The sequence below is a fragment of the Urocitellus parryii genome, chromosome 1 (assembly GCF_045843805.1).
Source record: "Urocitellus parryii isolate mUroPar1 chromosome 1, mUroPar1.hap1, whole genome shotgun sequence".
NCBI lineage: Eukaryota > Metazoa > Chordata > Mammalia > Rodentia > Sciuridae > Urocitellus > Urocitellus parryii.
In genome coordinates, this window is record NC_135531.1 from 138,878,398 (window position 1) to 138,901,588 (window position 23,191).

Sequence of the window (23,191 nt, forward strand, 5' to 3'; positions counted from 1 at the left end):
CCGTTTGAACTGATCAGGAAAAGGGAAAACCTTTTGTCTACCACAGTATGGTCAGCCTTAGCTAGTGGCACCTCCTTCTGCAAGTTGCTGCCATCTGGAGCCCCCTCATAGCTTCTTCCTGTCTAGCTCCATTCAAGGTGGGAACCTCATCAAAAAATTCTGGTAGAATCCAGAACCTTCCATGGGAGAGTTCTAAACATAGTGGAAAGCTAGAGGAGGAAGGGGGAGGAATAAACAACAAAAACAATAATTTTTTTAAATTACCGTTTAGATCTCATAGCTGCTGAGTTCTTGCTTGCTTTACTGTGACTTTGCCCAGAAAAAAGGCAAAACAGCAACACAAAGATTGTCCATATAAAAAAGAACCATATCATTATGAGGCACGTGCTGGTGAGTGAGGAGCAGCGACAATCTCACAGAATAAAAATAGTGGAGTTGGAAAAGGGGAGAGAGTCTTCGGGCTTGATCAGTTCATCAAGGGCCTGGTAAGTCCCCGCCACAAAGCCCACAAAGCCCAGGATGCTGATGAGGGCGTCCTTGGCGATGGTGAGGGGGTTCATGCCCTCTGAGTAGTAGGTGGTGATCTCCAGCAACGGGGGGATGATGAGGGCCAGGGCACTGCTGCTCACGGAGCCCACCAGGGAGAGGACCAGGTCCAGGCGGGGGACAAGGACGGCCAAGATGCCTATGGGAGATGATAGGGATAGAGATGGAGAATCTCAGGCTTAGCCAAGCTTTTAGAGTTTATTCTTAAAATTCTCTTCTAAACAAACAAACCAGATGTTTCACAGAAAGTAAATTATAAAAGGTAAAATTTGAAAGTCTTCTAGCACCTCTAATAACACTCATTAGAGGCTATACATTAAAAAATTTCATATGTCTCCTCCCAGTTTTTCAAATATATGCACTCATATTGTTGGAAGAAAAAAAATGTTTTCTCTACTAACTTAGATTCAGTGGTAGGTGGTCTGCAAATTTAACTGATGACAAAGAGATCAGCAAGAGAAAAAAAAACAGCTTATTTATGACCCCAGAAACTTCATATGCATTAGCTTTCAGACCAGCCAAAGACATGGATTTAGGTAACCATTTAATAAGAACTGGAAAGTTTGACAGTACCTGAGAAGATTTTTTTTTTAAGCAGTTTTATCTATTCCAGTGACAATGGTTAGTCTCTGGTATAAAACTCCTAGAGAGAGACTTATGAAAGTTGTATTTTTCAGGTTGTCCCCTTGAAGTCAGCAAAAGAAGTTGAGATAATGCTATTTTCTGCAGCTTCTGTTTGTACAAATGTTTTTAGCTTAAAATAATCCATAGGCCACGGAAGTGCACATTTTTAATGTTAGCCCAAATTTATGCATCCTTAGGCAGGTCAAAACTGTGGTCAGATTGGACCCCAATGGCTGCCCAGTTTCAATGTCTGCCTTGGAGGTGAAGGGTGCTGGCTCTGGGCTTAGATGACTTGGGTTCAGATCCCGCTTCTGACATTTACTGTATAATTATTGATTACCTGCTGCCCCCAGTTTCCTCTTTTGTAAAGTGGGGCTTAGCACAGTCCTATTTTATGAGAGTTCTCATGGGGACTGAATAAAATATCATGAAATATGAACTAGAAGATGCTTACTTAGCACAGTGCCTGGCACACAGTGTTCAATCAATATCTTCTGATTATCTGATAAGCTGCTGTCATTTTTCCTTTGGCTTGTTAGTGGGGTTGTTCTTGAGGCTTCAAGGAGTTAATACAGGTAAAGCTTAAGTACAGCCCCAGAAATACAGTAACAGATTAATAAGTGCTGGTTTTCATGACTATGCTCTAACATTTGACTGTTTCCTGATAAATTTCAAGCAAAGGTTGACAGGAACATTGTGCTCTGTTTTCTACTCACATGTCAGGCAGACCAGGGCAAAGCGCATGGACAGGTCCACAAGCAGTGACCAGCGCTTTGACATTCGGGAGACGGTAAAGGGGATGATGATTTCTGCAGGGACATAGAACTGCAAGGCGTAGGTGCATAGGATTCCAATGATGTAGAGGAGCTTGACCGACTGGTAGAGCCTGCAAGACAAGCCAGAGTCATGCTCTCCACGGCCACTTCACTTGGACCCCTGGGCTCCTACAAATACTAGCCTCTGATCTTGGGACAATCCCTTGAGCTCCTGTTGCCCTATCTGAAAATGATGGAGAGGAACCTTCTAAGAATCCAGAGGAAATTACACCAGATCCTGCAGTAAAACTAGAGTGAAGCATAATGGATTCAGGTGGAAGGGTCATCTCTAGATGAAATGTAAAGAAACTTGAGTATGTTTATATGAACAGTACCTTTACAAACCACTTGATGCTCAGTTTCAGATTTTAGGAAAGAGAGGCTCAGGCCAGATACCTTTCCCAGGGAGAAAATCCATATGTGGCTAAGACCAAAAAGTTCTGGTCTTTAGACTCTCGTGGTTTGTGTTCTGTCAGCCCTCAGGAATTCTCTGGATCCCTCAAAGTTCTTGGAACATAACAGGTCCTCAACAAATACTTCTGGTTGGTTGAGGGAACTACAGAATGCCAAATACTTGGGGGAAGATACAGTTTACAAGTGGAGTTCTACAAAGCCTAGGGGTGGGTGGGGAGGTCAATTGAAGGAAAAATTAGGTCATCTGCAGACTTTGAGCTAGGGGCAGAAAGAGGCCTCAGGAAAGGTTGAGTTCCATCAAAGTTTTGTTTGACCTGTGGAAATTTGAGTACTTCCCTTTAATCCACTAATGTTGTAGATACATCGAACGTGTTTAAGAAGTGTGTGTGTGTGTGTGTGTGTGTGTGTGTGTGCAAGTGTGTGTGTTTAGGCCACTCCTTAAAAAGGCTAACTTCCACGTTTCTGTGTTTCTTACACTACTCCTGCTCCCAAGAACACCCTGTTTACTCCATTTTCAGTGGTTCAAACCCCACTGATATTTTGAAATTCCTTTCTTTTAAGCAGGTACCATGAGCCGGATGCTTTTAGATACACCATCCAATGTGTATTAATCCCCATGGCAATCTGCCTTATCGATGAGAACATTGAGAGAAGTTAAGTTAATCATCCATGAGGACTAGCAAATAGGAAGTCCTACTGGGACTTGGCCCCAGGAGCACCAGTGTGGTCTCATTGGACAACTGCTTTCCCGGCTGTCTCATTCTGGTGTGCCTTCTTTCCTCAGAAGTCCCCAGGCCTGTCTGCTGCTCTGGAAATCTTCCTTTCCTGGTGTATGGAATAGTCTGCAAAAGTATACTGCCTACCATTGCCACTGGATCCATCATAAGCTATTGAAGCTCCAAGATCATTGTCCACACTTGTTTACAACCCCATGTATCTAGACTGGCATCAATTAGCACACAGTAACAGGTTGATGAGTAACATTTATCCCCTTGGGAAAAGGAGCTCCAGTTTAAGCAAATTAACTATCTGCTTTAAAAAAAAAGACACCTATTATTAATGTCATCATCCTTTTGGGGACAAAATGCTACAAAATGTGGCTTCATGTGGCTATTTAAACATGGCACTATTGAAGTCCACAGCATCTAACTCCATGAATTGGGGCACATTTAGACAGAAAATTTTTACAGATTACAATGGTCCCCCCAAGTTGGTTCTTGTTCTGCACTTTTTCTTATCCTAGCCACCCTGACTTGTGATGTGTACCATTGGCTGAGGCAAGCAAGACTTGGCTCCACATCCTAGTGAATATCGTTGGAGGAGTTGCCACCTCCTGACTGTTCTCTGCCTCTCACCTTCCTCCAGTACTCCTCCCTTAGGTGACCCAAGACTCTCACTTCCATTCTCTCTTCTTAAAGCATGTCCTCCTTCACACTGAAATACAAGGCCTAACAATGTGGGAAGCTCTTGTTGAAGAAGGAACACTGAGCCCAAGTTTCCAGTAACAACTCCACTTCTCCATGAGGGAGTTTCTCCAGACTTTGGTGTGTTCTAGCTGTAGAAGGGAAGTGGAAGAGATCTACACGCTCCCATCCATCCCTCAATCCCCGCCGCCTATGAAGGTACCAGCAATTGGGCAGGTTAAGGGTTATGCTGGCCTTGATGTCATCCCCAAAACGCAGGTATCCCAGAGTTCCAATGCTCGTGTACAGGGCGGTGACGATGGACAATCCCAAAGACAGGATGGCTGGGAAGCGGCTGGCATCCTTCATCTTGTTTTCCAGAGGCAGGACCTACAAAAATATCACAGTGTAAAGAGGAAGGAGGAAGGGAAAAAAACATGAACATAAAGAAGTGAGCGCCATGCCACTTTTGGGTTTATATCCAAAAGAATTTAGAAGCAGCACATTAAAGGATAAGTCATCAGCACTATTTTACAGCTCAGGAAACAGAGGCTAAGATAGATGAGATAATCTGCCCAAGAACCCTTGGGTAGTAAAAGACAAGAGACTGGATTTAAGTTATATCTTACTATGGAAGTAACTGTCTAGTTTTGAATTTTAGCATCAGAGTGATACGCAATAAGACTTTACTGCATTGCATCCCATATTTAGGGGATGCTTAAATTCAGCTTAAATTCTCGGTTGCTGACTCATGAGAACTTAACCAAACCACTCAGCCTCTGTACCTCATTTTCCTTAATTGCAAAATGGGATAAAAAAAATATCTGACTTAAAAAACAAAGAATTTGGAAGCAGGGAGTTCAAGAGATATCTGTACTCTTGTTCATGGCAGTATTATTCATTATAGGCAAAGGACAGAAACAACCTAATTGTACATCAAGAGAAAAAATGTATAAACAAAATGTTCTAGATCCATGCAATGAAATATTACTCAGCCTTTAAAATATAGGAAATTCTTTTTTTCTTCCTTTTATGGTACTGGGAATTGAACCTAGGGGCGCTCAAACACTGAGCCACATCTCCGGTCCTTTCATATATTTTATTTAGAGACAGAGTCTCTCTGAATTTCTTGGGGCCTCCGCTAAGTTGCTGAGGCTGGCTTTGAACTGGTGATCCTCTTGCCTCAGCCTCCAGAGCCACTGGGATTACAGGGGTGTGCCACCATGCCTGGCCAAAATGTAGGAAATTCTGACACATGCCACAACATGGATGAACTTTGAAGACATTAGGCTAAGTGAAACAAACCACAAAATGAGATACCATGTGGTTGCATGTTATGAGGTACCTGTAGTCGTCAGTAACATAGAGAAAATAGAATGGGGTTTTCCAGGGGCTGGAAGGAGGAAGGAATGGGAGTTATTATTTTGTGAGTTCTAAGTTTCAGTTTTACAAGATGACAGATTTCTGGAGATGGATGGTGGTCATGGTTACCTAACAATGTGATTGTAGTTACTACCACTGAACTGTACACCTAAAGGTGGTTAAGATGGTAAGTTTTGTTATTTAGGAATATTTAACCACAATTAAAGGGAAAGGTGAAATATAGAGGAGGGGGAGGGGAGGAGAAAGAGGGAGTAGAGGAAAAGGAATAGCGAGGGTGGGCAAAGAGGGGGAAAAAGAAAAAAGAGAGAGGCCTAAGTCACAAGATAATGGGGACCACTATGAACTGGAAGGACCCCTCAGGTTATCCAGATAAAGGATCTCAGCAACCTGCGACAGCTAGATCTGGCAGGCAGGTGCATCTTATTTAGACAGCTTAGTCCTTTATTTAGTTTTGATAACATGTATTTATTGTATGTATTGATGGAGTTCAGTGTGATATTTCCACACATACCTAGAATGTGCACTGGTCAAACCCAAACCTCCCTTTTCCCACCCCTCCCCTTCCAATCTCTAGTAATCACTCTTATATTTTCAGGTTGACTATTTTTTTAATGTACATATATGAGAACATAGAGTACTTGTCTTTCTCTGCCTGGCTTATTTCATTTAACATAATTACCTCCGGTTCCACCCATTTTGCTGCAAATGACAGGATTTCATTCTTCTTTATGGTTGAAAAATTCTTCATTGTGTGTGTGTGTGTGTGTGTGTGTGTGTGTGTGTGTGTGTGTGTTTTCTTTATCCATTCATTTGCTGAAGGGCACCTAGGTTGATTCCACTATTTTAGCTACTATGAATAGTGCACAGTGAAACACAGGTTGTACAGGTGTCTTCTTGGTATGCTGATTTCATTTTCTTTGGGTGTGTACCCAAAAGTGGGATAGCTGGGTCATATGGTAGATCTATTTTTTTTAATTTTTTAAGAAACTTCATACTGTTTTCCATAGTGGCAATACTAATTTACATTCTCAGTAAGGGTGTATATAAGTTTGCTTTTATCCCCAACCCACAGCATTTGTTATTATAACCATTCTGAGATGAGATAATACCTCTTCATTATTTTGGTTTGCATCTCCCTGATGGTTAAAGATGTTTTTTGACACATTTATTTGCCACACATCTATTTCACACATTTATTCTGTATTATTTCTTTTGAGAAGTATCTATTCAAATTATTTTCTCATTTTTGCATTGGTTTACTTTTTAAAAAATGTTTTTGTAGTTATAGATGGACAGAATACCTTTATTTTACTTGTTTTTTTAATATGAAGCTAAGGATGGAACTCAGTGCCTCACACATGCTAGGCAAGTGCTCTGCCACTGAGCTATATTCCTAGCCCTTTCTTGTTCTTTTGATGTTAAACATTTTGAGTTCTTTATATATTCTGGATATTAATCCTCCATGTGATAAACAACTAGCAAATATTTTCTCTCATTCTATAGGTTCTCTCTTTGCTCTGTTTCCTTTGTGGTGCAGAATCTTTTTAATTTGCTGTAATCCTATTTTTCAGTATTAGCTTTTGTTTCATGTGCTTTGGAAGTCCTATTTGGAAAATCATTGTTGTGTTGTCTTCTAGAAGTTTTGAAGTTTCAGGTCTTATCCATTTGACCCACTTTAAGTTGATTCTTGTACAGGGTGAGAGATAGGGGTCATGTTTCAATTTTCTCCATGCAGATATTCAGTTTTTTTCCAGCACTATTTATCGAAGAGATGGTCCCTTTTCCAATGGATGTTCTTAGTGCCTTCGTTGATAATTATTTGGTTGTAGATATAAAGGTTTGTTTCTGGGATTTCTATTCTGTTCTACTGGATGATGTGTCTATTTTTATGCCAATAAAGTTTTATTTCTAGTTCTATGAAAAATAAATCCACTGGTATTTGGACAGAGATTGGATTGACTCTGTATATAACTTTGGGTATTATGGATATTTTACTGATATTAATTATGCTAGTCAATGAACATGAGAGGTTTTTCAACTTTCTTTCATTCATATTTTATAATTTTCATTGTAGAGGGCTTTCATTTCCTTAGTTAAGTTTATTCCTAGATATTTTTTTATTTTTGTAGCTATTCAGAATGGGGTGGCTTTCATGATTTGTTCCTAAGTAAATTCATTATTGGTGTACAGAAATGCTACTGATTTTTGTGCCTTGATTTTGTATCCTGCTATCTTATGGAATGTGTGTATCAGTTCTGATGGGTTTTTGGTGGAAATATTAAATTTATTTATAGAATAATGTAAACAGGGATAATCTGACTTCCTCTCTTCTTATTTGTACTTTTTTATTCATTTTTCTCACCTAATTTCTCTATCTAAAACTCTTAGTCCCATATTAAATAAGAGCAGTTAGAGTGGACAGTTAGAGCAGTTAGAGCCTTGTCTTCTTCCTGATCTTAGAGAAAATGCTTTAGCTTTCCCCCTTCAGTGTCATGCTGGCTGTGGGGTTGTCATACATATCCTTTATATTCTTCTATAATTTGTTCATAGCTTTTTATGTGAAGGGTGGTCAAATTTTATCTGATTATTTTTCTGCATCTATTTAGATGATCATATGATTTTTATTCTGCTTTTTGTTGATGCATATTGAACCATCCTTGCATCCCTAGGATGAAACCAACATTATCATAGTGGATGATCTTTTTGATGTGCTGCTGAATTCTGCTAGTATCATATTGAGAGTTTTGCATCTGTATTCATCAGGGATATTGGTCTAGAGGTTTTTTTGTTTGTTTATTTGTGTGTGTGTGTGTGTGTGTTTTCTTGTCTGACTTTGGTAACCTGGCCTATGCTGGACTTCCAGAATAAATTTGAAAAGGTACCCTCCTTTCAAATTCTACAGAATAGTTTGGGAAGTATTGGTGTTAGTTTTTTCTTTAAAAGTTTGGTAAAATTTAGCAGCCAAGTTGTCCAATCCTGGGCTTTTCTTTGTTGGAAAATTTTATTACTGTTTCAATCTCATTGTATGTTATTAGTTTATTCAGGTTAGTATGCCCCTTTGATTCAATTTGGATAGTTTATATATGTCTAGAAATCTGTCTATTCTTTCTAAATTTTCAATATATTAGCACATAGTTTTTCATGATAATCCCTAATGATTCCTTGTACCTTTGAAGTATTGATTGTAATGCATCCTTTTTCATCTCTTATTTATATTTTCTCTCTTTTTCTTGGTTAGTCTAGATGAAAGGTTTGTCAATTCTTTTTTTTTTTAAGAGAGAGAGAGAGAGAGAGGAGAGAGAGAGAGAGAGAGAATTTTTAATATTTATTTTTTAGTTCTCGGCGGACACAACATCTTTTTGTTGGTATGTGGTGCTGAGGATCGAACCCGGGCCGCACGCATGCCAGGCGAGCGCGCTACCGCTTGAGCAACATCCCCAGCCCAAGGTTTGTCAATTCTGTTTATCTTTTCAAAAAAACCAACTCTTTGTTTCATTGATTATTTTGTGCTTTTTTTTAGTCTCTATTTCTGTCCTGATCTGTTATTTAGATTAAGTTGGGGTTTGGTTTGTTCTTCCATTCCCAAGTCCCTGATAAGCATTAGGTTGCTTATTTGAAACCTTTCAATTTTAAATGTAGGCACTCCATACTATGAACTCCCCTCTTAGGACTGCTGCATCCCACAAGTTTCAATATATTGTGTGACCATTTTCATTTGGTTTGTAGAAATTTAAGTCTTCCTTCTGACTTCCCCAATGGCCCACTATTCACTCAAAGTGTGTTGTTCAGTCTCCATGCATTTGTATAATTTCTAAAATGCCTTTTGTTGTTAACTTCTAGTTTTATTCTACATTATTTTAAAAAAATAAAAGACATGACTTCAATTTTTTTTTTAATTTGTGATGATTGCCTTATGGCCTCATGTAGGGGTTATTCTAAAGGAAGTTCTATGTACTGATGAAAAGATGATAAGCATGTGTATTCTGTAGCGGTTGGATGGAACATTATGTAAATGTCCATAAAGTCCATTTGATCTATAGCATAGTTTAACTCTTTTGTTTCTTTGTTGATTTTTTTAATCTGGATTATCTGTTCACTGGTGAAAGTGGGGCATTGAAATCCCCCACTATTATTCTATTGAAGCCTCTCTCTCTCTCTCTCTCTCTCTCTCTCTCTCTCTCTCTCTCTCTTTAGGTCTAATACTCTTTGTTTTATAAACCTGGCACATGTAGATTTATAAATATTATTTATTGTTGAATTGATTCCTCAATCACTATATAATGACTTTCTTTGTCTCTTTTTATAGTTTTTGTCTGAAAGTCTATTTTAAATTCCATTTCATTTGATATAATTGCTGCTTATTTTAGGCTTCCATTTTCTTGGAATATCATTGACCTTCCTTTCACTTTCAGTCTGTGTCTTGTGAAGAGATTTTCTTGTAGGCAGTTATTGTTGTGTCCTGTTTTGTTTTTTGTTTTTTAATCCAATCAGTTAGTCTGTGTCTTTTAGTTGAAGAATTTAGCCCATTTACAGTTGAGGTTATTAAGTACAGGTAAGGACTTTTTCCTGCCCTTTTGCTGATTTTATTCTAGTTGTTTTGGATATTCTTTGTTCTTTCCTTCCTCTCCAGTTCATCTTTATGGATTGATGGTTTATTGTATAGATAACATTTATCCATTTCCATTTTTCTTCTGTGCATCCGCTCTTCTAGTGGGACTTATTCCTGCACAGGCTTTTGTGACATGTTCTTTCTTCCACTCTGGGATGTAGGACTTCCTAACATGTCTTTTGTCAGGCATTTCTGGTGGTCATGAAGCTGACCATGCTCTGCTCTCAGGACTGAGTATGAACATCACAGAGGGGTGCTCCAGTTCCTGCCACAACCTCTCCCCATGCAGCATCTGTGCCCACAACATTGACTGGTAGGAGGACAAGTGCTTCAGACCCTTTGTCATTGCTGGTGCCACCAGTGCCAGAGGCTCTTGCTGGTTACAGAGCTAGCATCAACAATGCCTAAGGAGACTTCTATCACTGGATAGGGGCCACCATTCCCACGGTGAGCACCACCCACAGACTTCTGTCTTCACCACACCAACCTCAATTACTAGATTGCCTCCACTTATCCATTACCTACAGAGACAGTGAGTCTATTTGTCTCCAGTATGGTATGTACTGTGCTCAAACTCACTAATCATAGCCAAAGAAGCCACGGGGAGATTACAGTCCAGTGCCAAGATAGACTCAAGACCAACATTACATAATAAATTAACATTCCACATCACATGTTTAGGAGAAAGCTGCTTATTAAGACTACTATAAAAGTAGTTGAGATATCTGTCTGTTCTACCAGATGTGCAAATATCAATGTACAGCATAAGATATATGGAGGAAAAAAAAGGTAACATGAAACTCCAAAAGAACATAACTCTCAAATAACAAATTCCAAAAAATTGAAGTGGATTAAATGTTTCATAGAGAATTTACAAGAATTATTTTAGAAAAGACCAGTGACATCAAAGAAAATATAGATAAATAGTTAATAAAATTAGGAAGAAAATTCTAAACATGATGAAAAATTCACCAAAAAATATTGGAAATGAAGAAATCAATAAGTCAAATAAAAATACAACTGAAAACCTCACAACAGGGTAGATCAAGCAGAAGATAAAATATCTGAACCTAAATACAGGTCTTTGGAAATATCCTATTCAGACACTATTATCTCTAACCCCTTAAGTGAAGAGAACATTAAAGACTTTAAGACACCATTAAGTGAATAAATATCTAAATCTGTGGAAAATCTATTTAATGAAATAATAATGGAAAACTTCCCCCAAATGGAGAAAGATATGGACATTAATGTATAGAAAGCTTTTATAGACCCCAAAATAGACATGACCAGAAAATATTTTCACCATATCACATTAACAGTCAAACTGTCAAAAGACAAGACGGGCATTTTAGAATGTATAGAGAAAAGCACCAAGTCACATTCCAGGACATTCCCTTACTCATAGCAGATTTCTCAGCAGAAACTTTGTAGGCTGGGAGGAAATGGAATGATGTATTCCCAGTCCTGAAAGAAAATAACTACCAACCAAGATCACTATACCCAACAAGGTTATTTCTCCTTCAGCAACGAAGGAGAAATAAAAACCTTCTAAGATAAGCAAAAACAAGGAATTCATGACCAGCAGCACAGCCTTAAAAAATTGAACAGGAATGCCTTTAGACACAGCAGGCTTTTCCACTCACCAGTCTCCCTCTCACCTTCCATGACTGAACACCTGGCCTCTTCCCTGGCAGTACTTTCCAAAGACATTTGAGTTGAAGGCTCCTAATTCTGGTATAGGTTGTCCCTTTTCACTATATAGATGGGGAGACTGAGATGCCAGGTACACAAGGGGCTGCTGACAGCTGAAGAGCTTCCTGGTTATCTTAAAAGTTCATTTCTTCATACTCGAGATTCTCAATCTTTTATCCTCAGAATGCCTCTTTCCTATCTCTACAAAAATCCAAGTTGAGGCTAGACTGCTGTTTTGAAGGACACTTCTATCTTTGGGCTTCTCATCCCCTAATTTCCATTTCAGGCTCCCAGTAGCTAGAGACCATCTCCACCTTCCCCTGCTTTTTCGTTTGGGCTGTGTGCTAAACACACCTTTTATGGACCATTTAGCTGATTTGTGCCTTAGTCCTTTGTAAGAAAATAGGCAAACAAGTAAAACTTATCTTTTGGAATTTTTTGGAGAATTACATACATGCTATAATGGCCCATAATTAGGGCTTAGTCAATGGTGGATACCATTTTTTAATACTATGAAGACCACAACTCTAGGAAGTTGGTACTTTTATAATTCTTTTGTAAAAAAAGAGAAAAACAATGCTTAAAAAAAGTAATTTGTCCAAAATTATTCAACTTGGAAGTGCTTCAGACATGGATTGTAGACCAGGGGTGCCCTCCAAAGTCCCGGTACTTGCTTCTACCCAATCTTGCCTGTACTCATAGCATTGGGCCTGTTGAGTATTAAATAGGAAGTTAGCATTTTTCCCCTTAAGTCTTTTTTTTGTCTTTTATGCACACTTGCCAGCAACTCATGCAAATGAAAGACATTTGAGTGCAATGCCATGTAGGGTTCTTGCTTTAACTTTCTATTTTCTTCTGGGTTAAGTCTAGTTGCAGTAGGTGCTCAGGAAAATGTCCAAGGATTACATGGAGGGCAGACAATCCAACCTGAGCTCTCTCACCCCCGTGACACACTTGCTGCAAAAATGAATTTTTATAAGGCCATAACATGCTAAGTAGCTGGCTTCCTCCTCTCTCTGTCCCATCAATCAATGAAAGGGATAAATGTCAATTGATATAATGTGAAATGGTCCCTGGGCGAGTGTCAGATATATTGGAGATTAAGTCGAAGCTGTTTCCTAGTTCCTTTCCCATTTCTTGGGTTCCCCTTCTGTGAAATTGGAAACAGGAGTAGAAGTTAGATAATTTCAACTCTGATAGAAATAAACACTAGCACATAATTGGCATTCAGTACATACTTATTGAACAAATGTTATCAGCATTTTATAGTTGGGGAATTATGGTTCAGAGAGCAGCCATAGCCACGGCACTATTCCAGCACATTCTGTCTCCAAAATCATTAATCATTCACTCCACTCCTGAACTCTGCTTTTTCCATGACTGTCTTTGTGTGTGTGTGTGTGTGTGTGTGTGTGTGTAACAGATAATAAAAATAATTTTATTTGTGTTTTGAATGTGTCATACATAATGAAATGTGGATCATACTGCCTAATACTCTGAAATTATAAATGTCAAATAAAAATTCAGAACACAAAGTATTCCCAGTTCCATCTAGATATCTAGATGGAATAAGCACTCCTTCTCTCTCTCTCTCTTTCTCTCTCTCACTCTTGCTCTCTCTCTCTCTCTTCCTCTCTCTCTCTCTCTCTCTCTCTCTCTCTCTCTCTCTCATTATAACTAAAAACCTTGGACAGAATACATAAAGCAATTATGCATCAATTGTGAAGAGGAAATAGTAACAGGTAGATTGGGGAGGAAAGTTATAACTAGAAAAAATGAACACTCTGGTGGTGAATTTTCTGATTTTTCTTCCTTCCTGTATCTCCCAGCTTAAACTCAAGGGAAGCCCAAATTCTAGGACTATGCAGTGGATGAAGACAGAAAAACTTCAAGAAATACTTTCTCCTTTCAGACAGAAGATCTAGAATAAGGATCCCTGTGGGACAAAGAGTATGAGGAGAATCCACATTTTCTGTTCCTTTGACTTCTCTCCAGTCTGTGTCCCCAAGGCAAGTCCCGGTCACAAAGCTGCGTTTTGGTGGATCAGTGCCTGTGAGGGTCACCCAGGCACCTACAAATCCTTCTCTTTGAATAGAGGAACTGAGAAAGTGGGCTTTGGTGGAGGTGGGGGTCTGAAGAGGATGAGATATCAGGAACTGGCCACATAATTCATGGGGCCTTTGGCAAAATGAAAATGCAGTATCCCTTTGTCAAAAATCAAGAATCTCAGGATGGTGGAAGCAGAGCATTAAACCAGGTTGGGTCCCGTGAGGCTGCACAGTTTGAATGGCCATGAAGCTGGCCCTGGAAAGAGTCTCTGCGATTTCATCCCTATTTTCTCTCCATGTTTAACTCTAGAGGCAGACCCAGTCACAGCAAGGGCACAAACATGTAGGAGGGCCAAGGGCCTGGCATTCCAGCCAGGGGACAAGTAAAAAGAGGCCCCAAGAGCTGGGGACTGTACAGGAAAACACAGGAAGGAACTGGAGAAAGAGGTCCTCTAAAGCTGTGAATGAATCCCTGGGCTCCTCCCTGAGCTGTACCTATGTGGAACTGATGTGAAGCATCAAGTGAAGGTTTAAGAACTGAATCACTATGTAGGCTACCATCTACAGGCTGGTCCTTGGGTAGCACAGAGCCAGGGTGGGGACAAATACCACTTCAAGAGCTTTGAAACTAATCTGATATTAGTACCGTAGCCCAGAGAAAGTGAGTCAGTCCTTCTGATTGGAATCTAACAAGGTTGACTGATGAAACTCAAAATCAACATTCTCAAGAGGATTTCAATGGGTTCCAGAGTTTCATAAAATCATATTCAAAATGTAAAGGACGAACTCAAAAACTCCTCAACATAAAAATAACCACAAAAATCTCAACAACTCCCCAGGGAAAAGACAAAAGATGCCAACCCTAAGATAACTCAAATGTTGGAAATATCAGACAAAAATTATAAAGCTATGCTCCACAAAGTGAGAGATAAGACTATTAAAGCAAATGGACAGGTATAAGGTCTCATCAAAGAAGTAGAAACAATAGAAAAGAACCAACAGGAATGATCACAGAGAAAAGGGATTTTTTTTTTTGTTTTTTTAAGAGAGTCTCAGAAACCTGTGAATATATATCAAATGGTGTAATGATCAGATCAATGAAATCTCAGAAGAAGAAGAGAAAGAGATTGGTACAGAAAAAAAATTGAAAAAATAATGAAAACTTCTCAAATTTGGTAAAAGACATATTTTACAGATTCAAGAAATTAAGTGAGTATCAACTGGACAAATTCAGAGAAAGCTATACCAGCTATAATACATCTGCCAAAAATCAAAGATAAAAAACAATTATGAAGCAACCAGAAAAAACTATATTACACAGGGAAACAATGACTCAAGCAACTGCAGACTTCTCACCTGAAACTATTGAGGGCAAAAGGCAGGAAAACTTTATTTTCATATATATGAAAAAAGGCCTAGAATTATATATTGTGAAAAAGTATCCTTCAGGAATAAAAGCAACATAAAACCAATCTCAAACAACAGAAAGAGAAAGAAAATTGATTGCTAATAGACCTGCTCTAAAAGAAATGTTAATGGGAATTCTTCATGGCACAGGGAAACTTGGAATTTCAGTAATAAAGAGCAATAGAAATGGCAAATATCTGGAAAGACATCCTATGTTCATGTTTTCTTCTGATACATTTAAGGACTATATATGACTATTGAAAGCAAACATGATAACATTGTCCAATAGTGTTTTAGTGTATTTAGATGTAATATACATGGCGATACAACATGGAGGAAAGTAAAGAAATATATATCATTGTAAGATTTCTACAGTTTATAAGCAGTGATAAAATATTAAAGAAAATTTTGAAAAATTACAGATTTGTGTTATAATTGCTGGAACAACTACTAAAAGTATTTTGAAAAAGAGATATAGTCAAAAAGTCAGTAGATAAATTAAAGTGGAATACAAAAAATTATTCAAGTAACCCAAAAGGAGGTAAGAAAGAGAAAACAGAAGGAAAACAAAAGAAAGGGTAAAACAGAAAACACACAGTAAAATACAAACTTAAATTCAACCATAATTACCTTAATTGAAAATGATCCAACCATTCTAATAAAAGAGAAAGATGATCAAAGTCAATTAAAAAGCAAGACCTATATTCAGTCTCTAAAAAATCCACTTTAAATACAAGAATAAAAGGACTGGACTTATAAGAAAAGAAACCTATAGACCAATATTTCTTATGAATACAGATATAAAGTTCCTCAATAAAATACTAGTAAACCAGGAAGGAGAGGTAAAATACTGAGGAATGATATTGACCAAATTATATTGTTATATTGTATGCATGTACAAATAGATAACAACAAATCCCACCATTATGTCAATCATAATGCACCAATAAAAATATGGAAAATAAAATAAAATACTAGTAAACTACATGGAGCAGCATACTAAAAGTATTATGTACCATGACCAAGTGAAATGTATCCCAGGAATGTAAGGGCAGTTCAATATATTAAATTAATTAAAGTAATATGTCATAGTAATAGAATGAAGAGGAGAAAAGCCATGATCACCTGAATGGATGCAAGAAAGAACTTGAATCAAAATCAGCATTGTTTCAGAGTAAAAAGACTCATCAAACAAGGAATAGAAGGGATTTCATCAACCCCATAAAAAGCATCCAAGAGAAACCTACAGTTAACATTATATTGGATAAAAAACTAAGTGTTCCACCTAAGATCAGGAATAAGAAGGGGATGTTTGCTGTCATCACTTCTGTATGGCATTGCACTAGAAACTCTAACCCAGGCAATTAGACATGAAAAAAATATCCAAATTCACACACACACAAACACACACAACTATTGTGTACTAAACAAGTTGCATGATACAAAAATCATACAAAAGTCAGTTGTATTTTTGCACCCTAAATACTATGAACAATCTGGAAAGGAAATTAAAAAGACAAAACCACTTACAATAGCATTAAAAAAAAAGTACTTAGGGACATATTTAATTAAGGAGATGGAAAGATTTTTATATGCTAAGAACAATAAAATTTGTCTGAAGAAATGAAAGGAGACCTAAATAAGTGGAAAGACATCCCATGTTTATCACTGCAAGACTTAATGCTGCTAAGATGGCATAAAGACTCAATAAAATCCATGCTAAAATTCCAGCTGCCTTTTGGCAGCAATGTACCTCAAAGTTGGAGGAATTTCAAAATTATTATAAAATCTATAGCATTCAAAATTGTGTGGTTTCAGTATAAGGACAGATATATAGGTCAATGGAATACAGTCAAGAACCCAGAAATAAACCCATATGATCAATGATTTTTAAAAAGATTACCAAAATTCTTCAATGAGGAAAGAATACTATTTTCAACAAATTGTGATGAGACAGCTGGATAACCATATATAAAGAACAAAGTCACCACATTCCTTATGAAAAATGAACTCCAAATAGATAAGAGAACTAAATACAAGCAGTAAAATTATAAGACTCTTAGAAGAAAACATTAGGGTAACTTTTCATGATCTTGGATTTGGCAATGTAAACTTGGATATGTTACCAAAAGCAAAAGCAAGGAAAAAAAACAGATAAATCAGACTTCATCAAAATTAAAAACTTTTGTGAGTTAAAGATATTATTTTCAAAAGTGAAAAGATAACCCACAGAATAAGAAAAAAATTTGCTAACCATTTATGTGATAAGGATCCATAATTCAGAATATATTAAAGAACTCTTAAAAACTCAATGACAAAAAGACAATTCGAAGCATCATAAGGAACCCTATAAATAGATACAAATTTGTTTTCATATATGTTAAAAATGAATTTAAATTCTACAAGATAACCCAACTGAAAATGCACAAAGGACCTGAATAGACATATCTTCAAACAATATAAAGAAATATTCAGAAAGCACATGAAAAGATATTCAATGTCATTAATCATTAGGGAAATACAAAGCAAAACCACAATGAGCTACTGCTTCATACCTTCTAGAATGTACATAAAAAATAAATAAACAAAAAACTCCAAACCAAATCAATACAACAACAACAACAAAAAAATGTTAGCAAAGATATGGGGAAACTGGAACCCTTAATGCTTGTTGGTGGAATGAAAGTAAATGGTACAGCCACTGTGGAAAATGGCTCCTTGAACAGAATTGCCACATGACCCAGCTTTCTCACTCTGGGTGTTTACCCAAAAGAACTGAAAACAGTTGCTCAGACAAAAATATATGCAAGAATTCTCCTAGTACTATTGCTTACAATAGCTAGAAAATGGAATAAACCTCAAAGTCCATCAAAACAAATGGATAAACAAAATGCTGTAGATGCATACAATGGAAAATTATTAACCCATATAAAGTCTTAATTGCTGACACCAACACTAACATGTATGAACCTTGAAAACATTGCTAAGTGGGAAACTGTGGGGAGCCAAATTGAGGTACACCGCCTTCCAGTCCTGATGCACCATTGGGATCTGAAAGATCACTGTAGTCTGGATTCGGTCTTTTCCCCTGCTCGAATAGCAAGGCCAGTCTTCTGAGTAGGCATACCCCTGGGGTTGAGCTACACTCACCTATTCCTTTGTAATCCTACCCCTTTGCCCTGTTTGGGATAGAATGTTCCATGGAAGCTCCCTTTGTATGTCCACTTCTCTTGCACTGCTTTTGGGTGTGGTCATCCTAGATGTCAGACAACCTGCTGACAGCAGACATCATGAAGCTAGACTCAACCCCCTGAAACCTGACCCCTTGCCTCATTTGAATGGCTTCTCCCCAATAAAAGGGTTCAGTAAGTATGCTCTCTGGGGTCAGAGGAGCCATCACAGAACCCAAAGAAAAAGGTATCTCTGTCTCTTGTGTGATTATTTCGTGCAGGCAAGTTCACCTGGAGTGACCCTGAGTATTTTAGTGGTGGAATGCAACAGGGAACCTACACACAAAAGGAAGCATACTCTATGATTCTATTTACATGAAATATCTGAACCAAGCAAATGCACAGGGATAGAAAGCTGGCTTGCATTGGAAGAATGGAGAGAGTGAGTGCATGATGGGTCTCCTTTTTTTTTTTCAGGTGATCAAAATGTTCTGGAATTAGTAGTTATGATTGTATAATATTGTGAAAGCTATCAGACTGCATTAAAATGATGAAATTTATGTTATGTAAGTTATCTCAATAAAAAATTAAAAGGACGGAAAAAATATATAGCACATACACACTAATCAAAAGAAAGTTGAGGCATTCATACCACTAGTTTAAAAATGAAGCATCTGTTATCAGTACAGCTTGTTATAGACACAACAGTGAATCAGTATAGGAAGTTCAGAAACCGACCCATACACATGAACCAATCAACTTCATATAGAATGCAAAGCAACTCAAGACAGAGTCTCTTCCACAAATGATACAGAAACAAGGGGCAGCCTATTTTAAAAAATAAACTTCAACCTATTAACAACTTGAAAATTAACTCAAGAGCAGATCATACATCTAACTATACAATGAAAACTGTAAAGCATTTAGAAGAAAATATTTGTGAGCTTGGGTTAGGAAAAATATTTTTAGAGACAACACCCAAGATCCGTAAAAGCAAAATTTTTATATATTTGACTTTATCAAAATTAAAAACTTTTGTTCCATAAAAGAGACTGAAAGGACAAGCTGCAGACTAGAAATGATATTTAAATATTACATAATCAATTAAGGATTTGTGTTTGGAATGCCTGGAGAACTCTTAATAATAAGTAAACAACAGCTCAGTATAAAAATTTTTTACAAAAGATTTGAACAGATACTTCACCAAAAAAGGCATACAGATGCCAAATAAACACATAAAATGATGCTCAGAATCACTAGTCATTAGTAAATGCAAATTAAATCATAATCAGATACCACTACACAACTATCATAATGGCAGAAATAAAAAATATAGCAGGGCTAGGAATAATGGTAGTGTGTGTGCATGAGGCCCTGTGTTCAATCCCCAGCCCTGAAAAACAAAAAACAAAAAAAAAATACTGACAATATATACAAGTGCTAGCACAGATACAGAACAACTAGAAAGCTCCTCCACTGTGTTGGAAATGAAAAATGGAACAACCATTCTAACAACAGTTGGGCAACTTCTCAAGTTAAAGATATATTAATATGTGACCTAGAAAACCTACTCCTGGAGAAATAAAAACTTATATTCACACAAAAGCTGATCAGAGCATTATTCACAATTGCCATAAACTAGAAACAACGGAAACACTCTTCAACTGGTAAGTAGATAAAAGGTGGTACCGCCCACACAGTGACTGCCCTGCACTGACAGCCAGGAGTATGGATATGTGCGTCACCATGGATGGGACATTAGGCTAGGTGAAAGAAACCAGTCTCAAGAGGTTATATACTGCATGATCCCATTTATATGACATTCTGCAAAAGGTAAAATAATTGAGGCAGAGAATGGAAAGTGGTATCAGAGTTAGTGGCATCAGGTGGGAGTTGATAAAAAGGGACAGTGAAGAGAGTTTTGGGTGTGAGAGAATTGTTCTGTGTTCTGATGTCAGACATCTATGACTCTGCATTTTTGAAAACTTGCTGGAATCTTGTACCTCTCAAGAGTGAATTTTGCTGCATGCAAATGAAAAAGTAAATTAAAAAATACATGAATAGCACTACCCTTCCTCAGATGTGGAAGTAGAGACTATATAATAAGTCACTATAAATATACAGTTCTTTTCAGGAAGCTCCTTTAAATTTAATCAAATCCTTTAAATTGTTGGCCACTATTAGCCTTGATTTTTGAAAGATTAGGAACTTCTGTTGATAGGAAGAGAAATGTTTAGTAGACTTACTGAGACAAAAATAAGACTGTCACCTAACTGCCTGAATGTTGTAATCTGACTTTTTTTCTGCTGGTCACAGTCACCCAGATGAGGCCAGAGGTTATGCTCTCCCATGTGTATTTTCTATCAGGCCCCACACAATGGTCAACAGGGCACCAAAACCCAGAGCTCACAGAGCCAGGGAAAGATCACCCCATTCAAACCTTACCACACCGATGCTTTCAAACGAAAAAATGGCTGTTCCAAAGAAGAGAGGGTAGGTCTTCCAGCTTGCCACCAGCGGCAGCTGGCTGGGGTCTGGAATTCCCTGTAGGAGAGAAATGCAATGAGGTGGTTACGCTCAGGGCACATCTGAGCACTTTAAGAGAGAGAGGTACTCTGAGAGGAGACCTGAATTTTAAAACATTTAATGTCAGGAAGTTTAGAAAACTTCAAAAGGGCATGATCAAAACTGATTTTAATATTGCACAATACAAGAGAGCCAGAGGACAGAAACACGGGGGTGTCGTTCAAGTCCTGAAGATTGTCAAAGTATCTCATGGAGTTTGGTTCATCAGAAACCTCCCAGAGAAAATCTGACACATCACAGATTAGTGCCAACCTGAAGTTCTGAAGAGCACCTTTGAATAGACAGTGGTCAAAGGTGTTGGATATTACTGTTTCTATAGTTACAGAATATTCACAGGACCTCCAACTATAAATATGAACAATAAATTACAGGGTAGGAGAGTATTTGGAGTAAATGTTTTATATATCCTGTGACTCAAAATATGAAATTAACAGAACAATTTTTGTAATTGGATAATCTTGGGGACTGGAGAGTGGTTCAGTGGTTAAGTACCTCTGAGTTTAATACTTGTCACCAAAAACAACAACAACAAAAAATTGGACAATCATGGGAATTGTCTAAAGGTAAATCAGAAGTAGTTATCTCCTTAGAAAATTTAATTTTATAGACTTCATCAATAACTCCTAAGGAATGTGAGACTGATCTACAGTCATTCTACAATATTCGAGTAATCTATTATTTTTACTAAATTCTATGGACAATATCATTTTTAATTTTCTCTTACAGCTTCCCAGAAAAAAAATATCTGAAAATAATTGGGTCTACCAAAGTATTTCCAGGACTTAAATTTTAATGAGTGTTGTCAACTATAAAAAACAAATAGGATAGGAAGTAAGGAAATTGATGGGAAAAATCAATATCCATAATTCAACAAGTGTCAAAGACAGTCGTTAACATCATAATAGATCTGTTTATTTTTTGGACACTTTTATAGCTCTGTGACTAAATATTAAACTTTTTTATCCAGTGTTCCCTAGGGAGTAATTTTAGGTGCCTGGAATTTTAGCCCAGAGGCTATAAAACTATGGTAGAAGCACCTGCTTTTCATCTGCCTTTTGCTACCCAATCATAGGAATGGTCTGTAGTTTAGCAATCAAGATGTTTTCCTTACGAAGCAAGTATAATTTTTTTTTAAAGCCAGAAGTTGACATAAAAACAGTTGTTCGGAGAAACATGAATGAGAAGATTTGGGATAGCACAGAGATATGGTTGTGGAAAAAATGTTACAACAAGGGGGGTCCCAGGTTGAAGGGTGAGAAACACACTTACCCCACCCCCAGGGTAGGCCCTAGATCTCCAGAGCTTAGTCTATCATTGATACAAAGGCCCTAAGTCACAGGCATTGGCACGTGGCACACACTAACCTGGGCAATGTACTGGGCAATGATAATCAAGCTGGCCAGCATGCTAATGTTGGCCAACATGGAGAAGATGGTCAGGATCCGGAGGTTCCTGATGAAGACCAGCAGCACCAGGACAGGCAGGAAGGAAAGCATGTAGAGTCGGGAATCCATGGTGGGCATCGGGATCACTGTCTCGTTGTTATAGCAGTTGTTGGTTGTGCTGTTAACAGCTTCCACTACCTGAGGAAGGAATGGGGAAAAGAGGAGAAAGTAAATCTTTGGACCACACCATTAGTTCAGTGCTTTGACCACAATGAAACTCCCTCACAAAGATTTGGAGTGTCCCTGTGAGTTGGGTTGAATTTAAAGCTTCTAATTCTAAATTCTCTGTATCATACTTCCTTCAAGGAGGCTATACAAGTAACTTAAAAAATTTTTAATAACAAATAACTGGATTTATAGAGGTATTTCTTGGCTCTTGGCAACCCAGCACCCATTCCTCCTGTTATCAACTTATTTGTGGTGAGTTCTCTCCTGCCGTTGAAGGCAGCCTTTGAGGACCATAAATCACAGTTGCATGGTAGAGCTAGGGGACTGGCCTTTGACTCAAGCTAGGGCGTTCAGATTCTCTCCCAGGAATCCAAAGCTAAATCTTAATCCAGTTACCTAAGAACAGAATGGGTAAAAATTAACTCTGATAGTGGATCCCTGTGGAGACTGCTTATTAGTTCTGCTATCTACTCTCTCCTAGCTGCTCTGATTTCTGTTCTTTTCTGAGATCTGTGTTTTTAACCTTCTCTGTCATTTCATAAATTAGCTAATATCCTTCCACTAAACTAATTTCTGCTTAAATTTCCCCAGAATCTCTTTTTGGCTTATAACCAAAAAGACTCATCACTTACTATTTTTTTAACTAACCCATAAACTTACTGTCTCCTAATGGGACCAATACTTACAATTGGACTAATATTGGAGACTGAACCCAGGGGTACTCTACCATTGAGCTATACCCTCAGCCCTTTTTAAATTTTTTTTTTATTTTGAGATAGGGTCTCACTAAGTTGCTGAGGCTGGTCTTGAAATTGTGATCCTTGTGTCTCAAACTCCTGAATCATTGGGATTACAGGCATGGGCCAACACACCCAGCC

General features: G+C 37.8%; 1 protein-coding gene across 1 annotated transcript in view; it reads right to left on the minus strand.

Moving 5' to 3' along the window:
- Nucleotides 1-413: 413 nt before the first annotated feature.
- Nucleotides 414-23,191, minus strand: part of Slc36a2 (solute carrier family 36 member 2) — a 32,166-nt gene continuing 9,388 nt past the window's right edge. The window contains exons 6-10 of the mRNA XM_026388326.2: nucleotides 22,065-22,283; nucleotides 20,560-20,658; nucleotides 4,026-4,192; nucleotides 1,887-2,056; nucleotides 414-685 (exon numbers count right to left, since the gene is read on the minus strand). Of these exons, the coding sequence (XP_026244111.1) occupies nucleotides 414-685; nucleotides 1,887-2,056; nucleotides 4,026-4,192; nucleotides 20,560-20,658; nucleotides 22,065-22,283 (927 nt within the window). The remainder of the gene's footprint in view (nucleotides 686-1,886; nucleotides 2,057-4,025; nucleotides 4,193-20,559; nucleotides 20,659-22,064; nucleotides 22,284-23,191) is intronic.